We start from the raw sequence: 13367 nt of genomic DNA, 5'->3' as shown, positions 1-13367 counted from the left end.
TGGATTTCAGTGAGCTTTATTTTCCAACAAAAACATTCACTTCATATTGTGACATGTTTTGGAACACACGTCAATTCTGCAAACTGCTCCACTGAAAGAAGTCCAAATGACAATTCAAAGTGTCAATAAATTTGGTGTAATTTTCCATAAACATCCCTGCTGAAACCACATTAATTGAATAACCAAAAGAAATCCCAATTTGAGGGGCCATTTGTACCCCAAGCCTTTACTTTTGGATTTTAAGATTGGTCAGCCCGACTTCATTAATGAGTCCCCACCCCGTTTTAAATGTACTGATGCATTCATCTATACTGCAAAACCCTGTGTTAATATAACGGTGTGCAAATGGGGACCATTTCCACACAGTTAAATTAACACTCCAAATTTGACAGTTGAGAGAAATCCCCAGTGAATCCTTCTTGACAGGAGAAATGTTGGAATGCACCAAAAACATAGCCTGGTATACCATCCTGGTCGTGGAATTCACATTTCCAAATGAGAAATGTGAATACTGCGACGGGATGGTTTACCAGGCTACTAAAGAATAAGATGCACACAACATATGTGTTTTTGAATATCAAGGAGGATTCACATTTGCATCAGGGCAGCATACATCAAAGCAAACATCCCTCCCCGAAAATAAAATCATAGACCTTGAAGAATGAGTCGATTTCAATATTTGCACAAAATCCAATGAAGTGGTCAACCAAATAGACGACGAGATGCTCTCGTCTCATTCTTCAAGATAAAACGCCTTAGCCACTGGAAGTGACGCCCATTTAAAAAAAAAGAGAGACAAGCGTCGTCACAGTATCGTAAGTGATCAAAAATCTGAATGGATAATTGATGACTGATGTTACTTGTGCCAGTGACAGGCAAACAGACAGCTGCCACGTGCCTGTGTGACGGAGTCCCGTTCCATTGTCTACTGTTGCATTTCTTAATGTTTAACCCCAGACCACCCCCCACCCCCCAACACAAAAAACATCCAAATGAGAAATGCAAGTATGAAGGGCCTTACAGTAGACATGAGTGAACGCGGACCCCTAGTCCTAGCCAATGAGAGTCTATGAAAAAACATCAATTTAAGTGATTTAATGTGCAATACTTCTCATTGACTAGAACCTATTAAAAAAAGAGCATCTCAACATTTTAGTGAATTCTGATTTGCAGAAAGGCCCCAGAATGTTATGCTCCGTTGCATGCAGGTGTCGCGCGCCTAAAATAGCCAATACACAAGCTCACAAGTGGCTGGTGACTTGGGTCATACCAGTGGAAAGATGCGGCGATCGATTAGCAATTATATTAATATCTTTGATTACGTTTAATTATGTATACATCAAATCCATTAGAATTGGGGTTTTTTTAATAACCCTAAAAATGCCTATTCTCATTGTCTGCTATTCTCATTGTTTTATATAATCGATTCAATCGTTTAACAGTTGCACCCCTTGTGGCTAAAATGGATGTCCATCTGGCCACGTAAAATGGTTCTTGTGAGCTTGTATATCTGCAATGTTTAGCACACAGCACTCACTCAACACAGTATAAATCAGGCTTCAACAAAACCAACCATAGGACCGTAAAGCTAAAAAAAAAGGTTAGTTTTGCATAAGTATACCACAACTATTTCTAACCCAATCCCCAAAATATTCCATACAGGGCAACAAATTAAGCATACACTGTTACACACTCAGAGCCGTCTGAGGTGCAAAGATTTTTTTGTAGTTTTTTTCTATCAAGCAGTCGCATGAATGGAAATTGTTTTATCATTATCCTTCATGCCAATCCTCCAAGCCTCCCGACCATTATGTCCCACACTACTGCCATACACCCCCAGTGGCCAGGTGTACAAAATGCAGTGCAGTCAGTATTATTATTGCCTGAACCCATTATCTCTGTACATGCTTTAAATTTGTGCACGTTTGTAAACTGGTTTTCCCCACCGCTTTTCAATCTGGCATCCCTCTTTTTTTAAAGGCCAATTACAGAATTAACTGTTCAGCTCAGCTATTTCCACAATTTCTGAAAGCGGTGGTTAAGAAAAGCCAGCTGACTTGCAATGCACCGAGACATCAATTCCTGCTACGTGTTGGGTCAGACGTTTCATTTTGATATATTAGGCCAAAATTCTTAAAAAGAGGGGGGAAAATAAGAGCATCTTTCTCCCAAATATTTGCAAATAATGTACCAGTGCTCAAACAACACAGAGATCTTATGTAACAGCTAAACACCTCCCCAGGACAGCTAAAAACCTCCCCAGGAATCGACAGAAATTCTCCTTCTGCCAACTCAGCTGCACTGCAGCAAGTAGTATTACTACACGTTATGAATATAATTTTTTGACTCTTCTCAACACGGACTCACTATTGCTGAATGTCCCAGTGAGTGTTCATGAGTCACGACAACAAGCCAAGGCTGCTGACAACAGAAAGAAATTATTCAAACACACAAGGGCTTAACAAAGCCATCTGTCTAGAATTGAGTCTTTTCAACACTGGTGAAACGCAAATATGATAATCAAAGCGCAATAATTTGGAGGCAACATTAAGTGTGCAGCTTTGAAAAATTGCACATGCGCCATCGAATTTGGGGTAATAAACACATGGTGAATGGCCTCCAAAGGATTTCATGCAATCCAAATGTGGAATCTAAAAAGAAAAAGTAGGTTGGGAGTGGCTTATTGTCAGTATCAGCCGGCAACACGCGGAGTCTGTCCCCGTTACAATGCGCTAGACCCCTGGGAGATGGATTGCTGAGGTGGAGCGCCACACCTACCATCAGCTCCCAGTACTTCCCGCACGACTTGCCACACCCAAGCCGTGCTACTCATACGCCGAGTTGGCGGTGCCCGGGATCGAACCCATGAACTTGTGGTCCAAAGGCAAGAGCTCTAGACTACAGACTGACCAAAATGTGTCAATTTCTCACAAAAACGGAAAACAAAAAGGAAATCATAAATAAATTCACAGACCAATGTTGCTGTTCAATAAGATTAACTGGCAGTTATGGGAAAAGTCTCTCCAGTGATAACTAGATCCAAATCCAAAAAAAAAGATTTTTGCTCTGTCAGCCAGCCTTTCAAACTTGTTTAAAACAACCTTTAAAAGGAAATAAAGTATATACAAGGTATACAGGTGTGCCCGACACATTTGGGCCACACAGCTAGCAGATTAGAGTTATGGCCATCCATAGGAAGGTGAAGACACGGGACAAAAATAAAATAGCTTTTTTTTTCTCCTCAAACTTCACCGAGACAGGAATCGCTGTGACTCGCTGTCGCTGTCTGTCAATGGGCTGCAGAGTTCTCATCAACTGTTAGTGTTCTGGTGTTGAAGACGGTGGGAGGGATAGCTTGGGGTCATTTTTTTTAGAAGCACACGCTTCTCCACATGCAAGCGGACAGTCTCTGGCTGTCTCTTATCCAGCATCCCTGTCCGTGGAAAATCCAAGTTTGTTTTCATATAGCAGTCAGACTCATGCACAGCTCAGCCAGTCAGAATGACGAGTCAGACCGCTTTATCCCTGTGGTTAACGGATAGATGGACAGATTATGAATTCACCTAGTTTAGAAGTGAATTAACGAGTCACGTGATTTTCTGGGATGAAGTGAGCAACATGGCGGAAAAAGGGGGGTTATTACTTCAGAACAAGTTAAGCTTCTTGTTAAGGCACTTGATACAAATCCATAAAAACAGAATCGTGGCGGGGGGGTGGGTTAAGGGTCTGTCCGTGCTGTCGTTCCGGTGACAGGTGGACAATATGAATCAACTTGGTCCCCTGCGTTCCCTCCACTCCCAGTGCTGATGTCTTCTGGATGTAGCGGTACAGCGAAACGAACAGCCCCTTGTGGAAACAGACTCCAGTTCATCCTAAACGGATCCATCCATATACATTCCTTGTGGTGGAATCCAAAACAGGAAGACAGATGGAAGCTATACATAAAATAATAAAAAATAAAAATCCCAAGACACAATTGAAAGGGTGAGGGGAAGGGGGGGGGGGGGGGGGTGGCGGGGGGGAAGGGGTGGGGATGGCGTGAAGGATGGATTGATCTGTGGAGAGAAATGGGACAGAGTATTATATTTCTGTTATACTGTCAACCCCACATTCAAGTTCTCAATTCTTACATTTCATTGCCAAATACAATATTTATCAAATTGCTTTTGCATGTCGATTGATTAATGCAATGTATTCTCACCTACTCTTGCTAAAGGCAAGAGTATGTGCCTCCCACCATGCACTATAATGACTTACAGAATGAAAGCAGCTTTTCTCCTATCCAGGTTGGAATCAGATTATTTTGTATAAGTCTGAACAGTACACAAAAATAATAATAAAATGGTTTTCAAATCAGATTTGAACCACTCTTCTAGCTGGTTTGAAAAAAGGTTCTCTAGATCAAAAAGAGGATGAAATAGTTTGGAATGTCAATTTCCCAAGATTATGGTCGTCACCTGCTCAGGGGTTGAGAAGCTCCCCGGTCTCGCTGTGGTACTCTGCCACATATAGACTCTTGTCGATGATGCCGGGGATGGGTTTAATCTCTGTTCCTAGCTGCTCCTCGATGCCCTTCAGGTTGAAGCGGTCGTCATACGTGATCAGGTTGATGGCAAGACCCAAATGTCCAAAACGGCCTGGGTGGGTGGGGGGAACGAACAGCATCAAACCATGGTACTGTAAAGCCATACTTGGCGACATTCATTTTAGTAGTCCGTTTGGTGCCACCTCTGATCTGTCTATACTCTATGGTCCATTAGAACTGCAATCCCAGAATTCAGTTAAAACAAAAGCACCCAAGTACCGCTCCGAAACTAATGCTGCAGGGTTTTAGAGGATATTTTGGAACGCAATGCATGGCTGGATGCAGGCCAGGCCTGTGATCAATGTGGATATATGTCTGTTGTATTGTGTGAGCATCATAATTCCTGCCGTCCTTTGCATGCATACTGCATGTAATTATTTTTTAATCAAAAGAATAAACAGTACTCTTGTAACAGAGACTTTTGTTGCTCACCAGATCGGCCGATACGATGAAGGTACGTTTCCCCCAGCTTGGGAAAGTCAAAGTTGATGACGACGTTGACAGCTTGAATGTCAATTCCTCTTGTGAAGAGATCTGGGTGGAAGGACAGGTCAAATGAGCATTAAGAAATGGCTGATATCTTTCTTATCCAAAAGCTTTGGATCACATCTTTTGACTTATGAAGTCTGAACACATCCCCCTAGGTGGTTGTTTGGACACCGAGGCATGATTCATATACTACAGAACATAGCAGAACTTTCAGCGAGCAACACTGGCATATGACAAGAGTATAAATTAGGTATAACTCTTGCATATGTCGTTACATTGACACCACAGCAACCAACAGATAGGTCGCTGAATACACAAATCTGATTTGATCACTTACAAATGGCCAGTCCACTGTGTGGACAGTCAGTAGTAAAGATCAGATTTGAGAAACACACTGGCCTGGCCTTCAGTCTGAACATAAACCAATATACTGGTACCCGGCACTGTCACTTACCAGTGCAGACAAGATTCCGGCAGAGGCCATTTCTGAAGTCGTGGAACACACGATTGCGGTGCTCCTGTAGAGATATAATATGAAAGACTAATATGAAGGTTACAACAACAATTTAGGCATTTAGCAGGTGCTCTTAATCCAGAGCCACATACAGTAAGCAAGATAGCATTAATATTGTAACCAGAAGGTAGTGACGATTTGGTAATGAGCCGCTAACATCCTGTTTTTTATCAAACACTTTGCGTGAGAAAAGGCATTTTAAGATCGGTCATCACAGGAGTCTATGGCCGCAGCCATCTTGCTCCAGGCACTGGGCCCGTTTACCATTAGCTATAGCAACCCCAAGCTCATCGGATGATACAAATTTCTGAGACCTTTCTGAATTATTTTTATTTATTTTTTAAATCACGCCCGTGTGAAGTTGAGTGGTGCAACTCTGTGGGGGTTCCAGACCCACAGGAACGCGGCCAGGGTTCCGGCCCGGTTCTGGCGAGCCACCTCACGTCCGAAATGGTCAAGAAATGACAGAGTTTCCGTGTGGGGGTCCCCGGAACATCCAGACCCCCAGGAACGTGCCCAGGGGGGGCAGCCCGGTTTCAGCGAGCCAGAACACACACACACACACACACACACACACACACGCATGCACGCCTCCTCCCCTCCTGCCTCCTCATCCTCCGACCTCTGCATGCACACACAGACAGTGCAGAGGCCGGGAGCTTTAGCCCCGGTGCAGCCGGTGACGCCGCAAAGGCGCAAACAAATATTTTTTACCGAGTGGACAGTTTGAAAATGTGGCAGTCCTACGTTATTTACCGTTGGTACAGCTGCCGCTGGTTTAGTTTAATTTGTCCGACACGATTACGTTGAACAGTGTGGCTGCGCCTGCTGAATGCTACTAACAAAACAAACACTTTTGTGTCACACATGGAAAGCGACTGAAAAGATATTTGTTTTATAAGTGGTTGAGCTTATTTTGATGCTACATTACAATTTAGCTGGGGAACCCCTGGAATCCTTTCAAGGACCCGGCTGGGGTCGCTGGACCTCACTTTGAGGAGCACTGTGCTGGACAGCTACATTGTAAATGTGGTAACAGGTGCTGGTGAGCTGACCTGTCTCATCTTGGCATGGATGTAGAAACATGAGTAGCCCAGCTGGGAGATCTTCTTGGCCAAAAGCTCTACTCTCTGAGAGGAGTTGCAGAAGATAATCGACTGGTTGATCTGGAGCTGGAATGGAAAAACAAAAGGATAATGGATAATGACATGCATTAAAAGATATGAGCTTCTGACGCTTTGTGAGCTTGCAGATTGGCTATTTCACCAAAGATAATTGGTGTAGAGCAGGGGTCTTCAACGTTTTTTTTTCCAGTACCATCATCTGTGTTGTTAATAACACACTATGTTTTCTATTAATATATTGGATTCATGTAAGCGAATAAGCACTTACCCTGGAGAACAAGGTGTTAAGGCAATGAACCTTTTGCCTTTCAGTCACGTAGGCGTAATACTGAGTCACTCCTTTCAAGGTCAGTTCCTCCATCAGGTTAATCTCATACGGCTTCTGCAAGTAAGCATTCTGCAAAGGACAGCAAGGTGAGAATTTGCTTGTTTAGAATAAAAGCTCCTAACCTAAGTCCTAACCCGACTTTCATATCTGGTATTTGGCAAATCTTAACAGCTTGTTTAGGAAGATGCCAGATATTTTATTTTCTTCCATAAAAAAAAAACAAAGAAACGATCAATACGTTTATTCTTTCAATATATTGCGTAGTTCCTGCCCCATCTGTGTCATATACTGTACAACAAAACAAGGTATAGGCGGACAGATTCCAACATTTGTGAAACAAAGGAAACAACCTCAAAACATACCATAAACTTCTGCACGCTGAGTGGGAAAGTTGCAGAGTAAAGTAGGATCTGCCTCTGTTTAGCCATGTAGCCCAGAAGCTCCTCCATCATTGCCATAAAGTCCTGAGACAGGAGCTTGTCAGCCTGATGGCAGGGAGACAGACAGACAGACAATGTTCAATAGACTGGCCTGGCGTTGAGAACTGTAAAACACAGTGGCTCAAGTAGGGCTGCAAATAGCAAATAGCATTATATTCTTATAAGCGATTATCATTCCAGATGTCCGTCCGTCTGATCAGGTTCAAAGTTCAAGTTAGAACTGTAAAACCAGGTAGTGTATAACTGTACTTACGCTGGGCAAGACCTATGCTGTAACAAATTGATTACCTGCAGCTATCAGTTAATGATTATTACTTTTTGTAACCATTTTTTTTACTTTAGGCTTGCCCAAAACAGGTGTGACAGCAGCTGTTAAAGCGGTTAAAAAAAGACTCACCTCATCCAGCACGATCATTTGCACCTGGTTGACCTTTGCCACTCCCTTCTTGATGAGGTCCAAAATCCTCCCTGGAGTGGCGATGACCACGTGTACTAGAAAGAGACCATGCCCAAATGGTCAGTGGTGGACAGTAACAAAGTACTGTACATTTACTTGAGTTATGTAGTTGACTTTACATTTTAACCACTATAACCCTATACACTCATGTCTCCCAGGGGCCTGTAGGAGTAGGGATGGAGCCTGAAACAGTGGTGAATGGACCTGGCAATGGGCCCCAGTGCAAATATTTTGTTTAGGCTGAATTATGTTTTTTATTTACAGCTAGCTAGAGTAGTGGGGCAAGATGGAAAAGGGGCGACCGTACCTGATACCCTTCTGATAGTGCTGACTATATCTTGGTATTTGGATTGATGAGAGGCTTACTTTTAAACATGTAGAGGACCTCGCTGGTATATCTTGCGACAGAAATTTGTTTTTTTTGTATAGGAATAAAGGCAGTTTTCCTGTCATTAGCAGAAAGAAGGTAGTGGAGGCAGTGTTCCTGTCCGTTTTGGATTATGGGGACATAATCTATAGACATGCAGCAGCATCCACTCTTATAATCCCTAGACTCTGTTTATCACTCATCGATTTGATGTATTGCATTGGCACCTGTTCTTGTATAAAGCCATGCTTGGAGATACAACTCATAATTTCTGAAATGGGATTCTAAACCCTACCACACCAGATCAAGTCATTTCCCCAAATTCAAGGTACAAAAAGTTAACTCTGAACTTGGTAGATCTGCTTTTAACTTATGTGGCCCTAATACATGGAATGACCTGTAAACTACATTAAAGGTAGAGTAAGTGATTTCACTTAATTCAAATATCACTTATTTTTTTGTTTTGTTGTGATAATCCTCTCTACTATAGAGTGTGCTGACCATAAAAGGAGTTCCTCCCTGTCCCCAGTTAACCCCTGGGGGTCAAAAAACCTTAGGTTTCGTTTTTGACTCTCTATCCTGATTGGACGAAGGCTTAGGTCCCACAGCCAAAAACGAAACCTAAGGTTTTTTGAGTGAAATCACTTACTCTACCTTTAAAAAAATCGCATTGGTTGTGAGCTTGTAGATCGGCTATTTTCACAGAATCTTTGCCCCAGAATAGTGACTAGTGTTTATGTAGTCGCAGTTCAATTATCTTGTCTTTTTGATAAAGGGATTTATTTTCATGACAACCCTAACAGTTCCAAGTATGTGTGAACAGATCTATGGGGGTTAGGTAACAAACCAAATGTACAGTTAATCCTCAAGATTACATTACATACTGTAGCATCTTACCTGTTTCGTCAAGTCTCATGATGTCATCACGAAGGTTGGTTCCGCCTGTGGTTGCCATGACCTTTACCCCGCCCATATGTTTGCTGACCTGGATACAGATTTGGCTCACCTGCAGAGCCAGTTCTCTGGTAGGCACGATGCCCAGAGCTGGAGGCAGACAGAGGAAGACATTTATTTATGACAGAAAAACCACATCTTTCATCTTTCTGAGGACTACAACCCAGTGACATCTAGGTTCTTTACACTCCCGACCGGATCAGAAACCTGAAAATGGTATGCTTCCCTAGCAGAAAACCTTTCAGATGGGGGTCCGCAGCCCGATACCCCAATTTGGACGATCTTGACAATGAGAAGCACTGCCATGTAACACCGTTTGAGAAATAAATCATTCATAAATAGGATTTATCATTTACCGTCTGTCAGTGGTTGCTTGTTAAGACAGGACAGTGAAGAGACAAGAGGCTGAGGGCACAGAGCGAGCAGAAAATCAAACTGGGGACATCGCAATTATTTGGCTGACAGTCAGCTCAGCTAGACAAGAAAGAATTTAATTAAGGCTTTAACCTGGTTTAGCCACATGACCCTAGCGTCCCAATTAAATGGGCTTCTTGTTCATAACTGTAACCCCAGGTTTCTGTCGTGCAGAAACCTGGGGTTGTTTGGATTTTTTGGGGAAATTAATACAAAACTTGATCATACTAAAGTTTCACACAAACGCATCAAAAGTAGAAGCTGTACAAGTTCGAAACACGGCACGAAGAGAGACGTTTTGAGCTTGTAGATTGCTACTTTAGCTAGTTTTGAATTTGAATCCTGAAAAGTTTCCATCCGACAGATGATACGTTTCAGATTTGCTACAGAGCCAATCGACGCAGAGCTAATTGGGGCTTTGTTGCAAATTCTAAACATGATGGGTGCAGCTGCAGAATTAGTGGTGCTGAATGCAGTCAATGCACAGTTGCGCTCTCCTTTCAACTGCAGAAAAACGATCGACACGTCAGTAAATGGCGTTGACTCGCCACATAGTACAGTCGTTCAGATCCCTAGACTATACAGTCATGCACAGAAAATATTCTGCCGCAAATGTTAAGCGGAAATGGCTAATCTACATTGTAAGCTTCTCTTTCTACATTTCCTCAGATGAGCCCTTCCATTGGCGTCTCCTGTCATCCAAATTCTCCATACACCGGGATGACTGGAGCTTGTAAATCAGCCATTTTCAGCCAGGAATTTTTGTGGTGACTGAAAAAAGTAAATAGGGTTTAAACTAAGGGTTTAAGTGGTAAACAGAGTCACGTCTCACCTTGTATGCAGTCCCTCTTCAGGTCGATGCGTTCAAGTAAGGGGATGAGGTAGGCTCCACTCTTTCCTGTGCCGTTCTTGGCTCTGGCCAAGATGTCCCTTCCCGACAGTGCAATGGGAATGCTCTCCTCCTGGGGACCAAAATGACATCCAAATTATGGCTGCAAGTTAGCGTTTTAAGTTAGCGTTAACTTTTTTTTTTTTTAAATATATATATATATATCCCACGATTTTGTAGCCCATTTTTCACCCGTGTCATCCATCTAATGTGATCATGGGCTCTACACACCCTCCGCCAACCTAGTCCCCATATATGGGGGACATGGGGAGAGCAACGGACTTGAACTCATGCTTCCTTCATGCCCGAGTGTCCAAGTTGCTCCTTTACACCTGACAGGGGAGAGTTTCCCTGGTTGGACGTTAGGAACACGTTATTCCAACCAGTTCCTTTACCCTCCATCAGGTGCCCCGGCTGGCCGGGGGGAGGCATTTTAGAGACCAGGATTACTGCATGTTTTTTTGTGAGGGTATCTACCCTAGGGGACACGGGGAGAAGGGAGAACATGCAAACTCCACACAGAAGGGCCCTTTCGCCAACCCCACCTTGGGTATGGGCACTGATGACGCAGAGGAGGAAACACACAGCGTCCTGAGCGGGAATCGAACCCAGGACCTTCTAGCTGTGAGGCGACAGCACTACCAACTGTGCCACCGTGCCCCCAGCGTTTATCTTTTTAACTCACAATCACAACATGGCACGTTGAGGTTGTAGATCTGCTATTTTGCTACATTTGACAATCATTTATTGATTTCGCAATCAACTGTTTTCGCAATCAACTGTTGCATCCCTGACTTGGGTGTCAGTCCTGGTCTGACAACTGAAAATCCAAATGCGTACCTGGATCGGAGATGGTTTTTCCCAGCCCATCTCAAAGATTCCCATGAGAAGCTCCCTCTTTAAGCAATAATCTTCAAATTCGTTGCCTTTAGTCGCAGTCACATCCTGTATAGCAGTAAAAATAATGTATCAAGTTAAAGTAAATAGACAGTCAGTTTTCAACCAGAAAACAGATTATTTAATAACCTTTTGATGATCATGACAGTCACATGTTGACAAGTAAAATAACCATTGTCGTTTTATGCTGCATTTCATTCGTACAGCACTATAGTAGCCTAAACCAGCTCAGTGGCCTTGTGGTTAGAGTGTCCGCCCTGAGACTGGGAGGTCGGGGTTCGATCCTAGGCTAGTTTTATAATGGAAAGTGAGAAATTGAGCCATTTATGTGTTGAATGAGGCAAATATATCTTACAACCGGGAACTGCATATGAGCATAAAGGTATCAAATATGTTATGGCCCTACCGAAGTTTTCATCCTGCAGTCTTTCGGGGGGAGTGTCAAATTTTTCTTCCAGTCATCTCCAGGCCTGTTGAACGGAGTGGAAATAAGCATACAAGTCAAAATGTAAGATGGGTATACAGTACACTGTAGATCATGTACACACACACACAAATGTGTAGAAGATCTATAAGCTCAACACACATAGCTCCCCACCACGTTTCAAGGTTTGGAAGATGATCAAGTAGGGCATTAATTTACTACACAAAGTTTAAATATGGATATAGGATGTTTCTGACCGACAGCAACAATATAAAAACAAACACGCTTCAATACTATTCCAATACATTGAAAAAGTAATTTGATAAAATAATCGGATAATAATAATGCATAGTCATAGACTTATTTAACTTGAACTCACTTGATGACAGTGTTGGCTGTGGGGGCTGGCTGGGAGCTACCATTGTTGATTGTGCTGGAGCCTTTTATCTGGCTTAGTTGCTGTTGTGGCGGGCCTCCTCCTCCTCCTCCGCCTGGTCCTCCAACAGGCTTAACGGAACCTCGGAGCTGTCCATTCTGGTTGGACAGGCCCAAAATCACTGGGGTCTCTGTTCTGACGGTGCTCATATTTACTCAATTTGTCTGCTTCAAAAAGCAGAGAAATGTCTACAAGTGTCCGAGTAAAAGAGTCTATTCCTCCTCAGGGGGATCTTATACAAGGTTTGAGGATTGTCCTTCCCTCTGATAACAATTGTCCAAAAAGGCAATGTATTCAAATCATTGAAACCGAGGAGTCTTCAATAAACTGTTTTTGCTGTAGTCTCAAAAGACTACCGTAAATAGATTTTGCAGGCTAAAGAAATGGGACTATAAGCACATATCCCTTTAGCAAATGTGGGCTTAGACTTGCAGGTCTCACGGGCAAAGTTGGCCAGATGGCATCCAAGTACTGGCCAACCATTAGCTAGCCATCTTGTTTAGCCTAGAGCCGTCCTTTTTCTCTCAGGTTGTCGTCGTTTTCTTACCCTGAAAATACACAGCAGTGTTAGAAACGCTCATTACAAATTGATCTTAGTCTGAGTCAACATGGATGATAACAATGGTAGAAGACAGAAAACAAGAATGACTCCGTCATAACTGCCAGGTGCAGCAAGCTCTCATTTATGAACATTTTAAATCAGTTTGTGTCACAGCCCCTGACTCAGCTCACAGCTTCACGTTGCTGTGTTCAGACTAGAGTATGGGTTTTATGCCATTCAGATTATGGGTTTTTGGGTAAGTGTAAGGGCCGATTCATACTCCTGTTTCGGCGCTGTAGTGCCGAAATGATTTTGGCTCGTCAGAAAATGTCAGTAGCACCGAAGAGCCGACTTTAGGACGGTACCCGCCCCCCCGAACCTCAAATGACGTCAAATTGTAGGCTCTACAGCGCCGAACCGACTTTTATTCGGCTCTAAAATAGGAGTATGAATCGACCCTAAGTCTCCCATTGGCTTAGAGACAGCCAATCAAAAGTGTCCACTAAAG

At 43.0% G+C, this 13367-nt stretch overlaps 1 protein-coding gene across 1 annotated transcript; it reads right to left on the bottom strand.

Annotated features, from left to right (window-relative positions):
- On the bottom strand, positions 1-12487 carry ddx6 (DEAD (Asp-Glu-Ala-Asp) box helicase 6). The gene is made up of 13 exons (XM_080773039.1): positions 12262-12487; positions 11865-11928; positions 11402-11506; positions 10505-10634; positions 9202-9348; positions 7878-7972; positions 7403-7525; positions 6981-7109; positions 6644-6760; positions 5529-5592; positions 5018-5119; positions 4458-4637; positions 1-4055 (listed from the first exon to the last, which is right to left on the bottom strand). The coding sequence occupies exons 1-12, from the start codon at positions 12465-12467 to the stop codon at positions 4462-4464; spliced, it is 1458 nt and encodes a 485-aa protein (XP_080629165.1). The 5' UTR covers positions 12468-12487; the 3' UTR covers positions 1-4055; positions 4458-4461.
- Between the last annotated feature and the right edge of the window lie 880 nt (positions 12488-13367).

Source organism: Protomyctophum bolini (assembly GCF_963924005.1).
Source record: "Protomyctophum bolini genome assembly, chromosome: 9".
NCBI classification, from domain to species: domain Eukaryota; kingdom Metazoa; phylum Chordata; class Actinopteri; order Myctophiformes; family Myctophidae; genus Protomyctophum; species Protomyctophum bolini.
Note: the sequence above shows the minus strand (reverse complement) of the source record. Positions and strands in the feature narration are given on the sequence as shown.

Coding starts and splice junctions, on each gene's coding strand:
- ddx6 (XM_080773039.1), bottom strand. CDS start 12,467: ATGAGCACCGTCAGAACAGAGACCCCAGTGATTTTGGGCCTGTCCAAC. Junction 6,761..6,980: donor TTAACACCTTGTTCTCCAGG/GTAAGTGCTTAT, acceptor TTTCCATTCCAG/CTCCAGATCAACCAGTCGAT. Junction 5,120..5,528: donor CCGGAATCTTGTCTGCACTG/GTAAGTGACAGT, acceptor CCTTCCACCCAG/ATCTCTTCACAAGAGGAATT.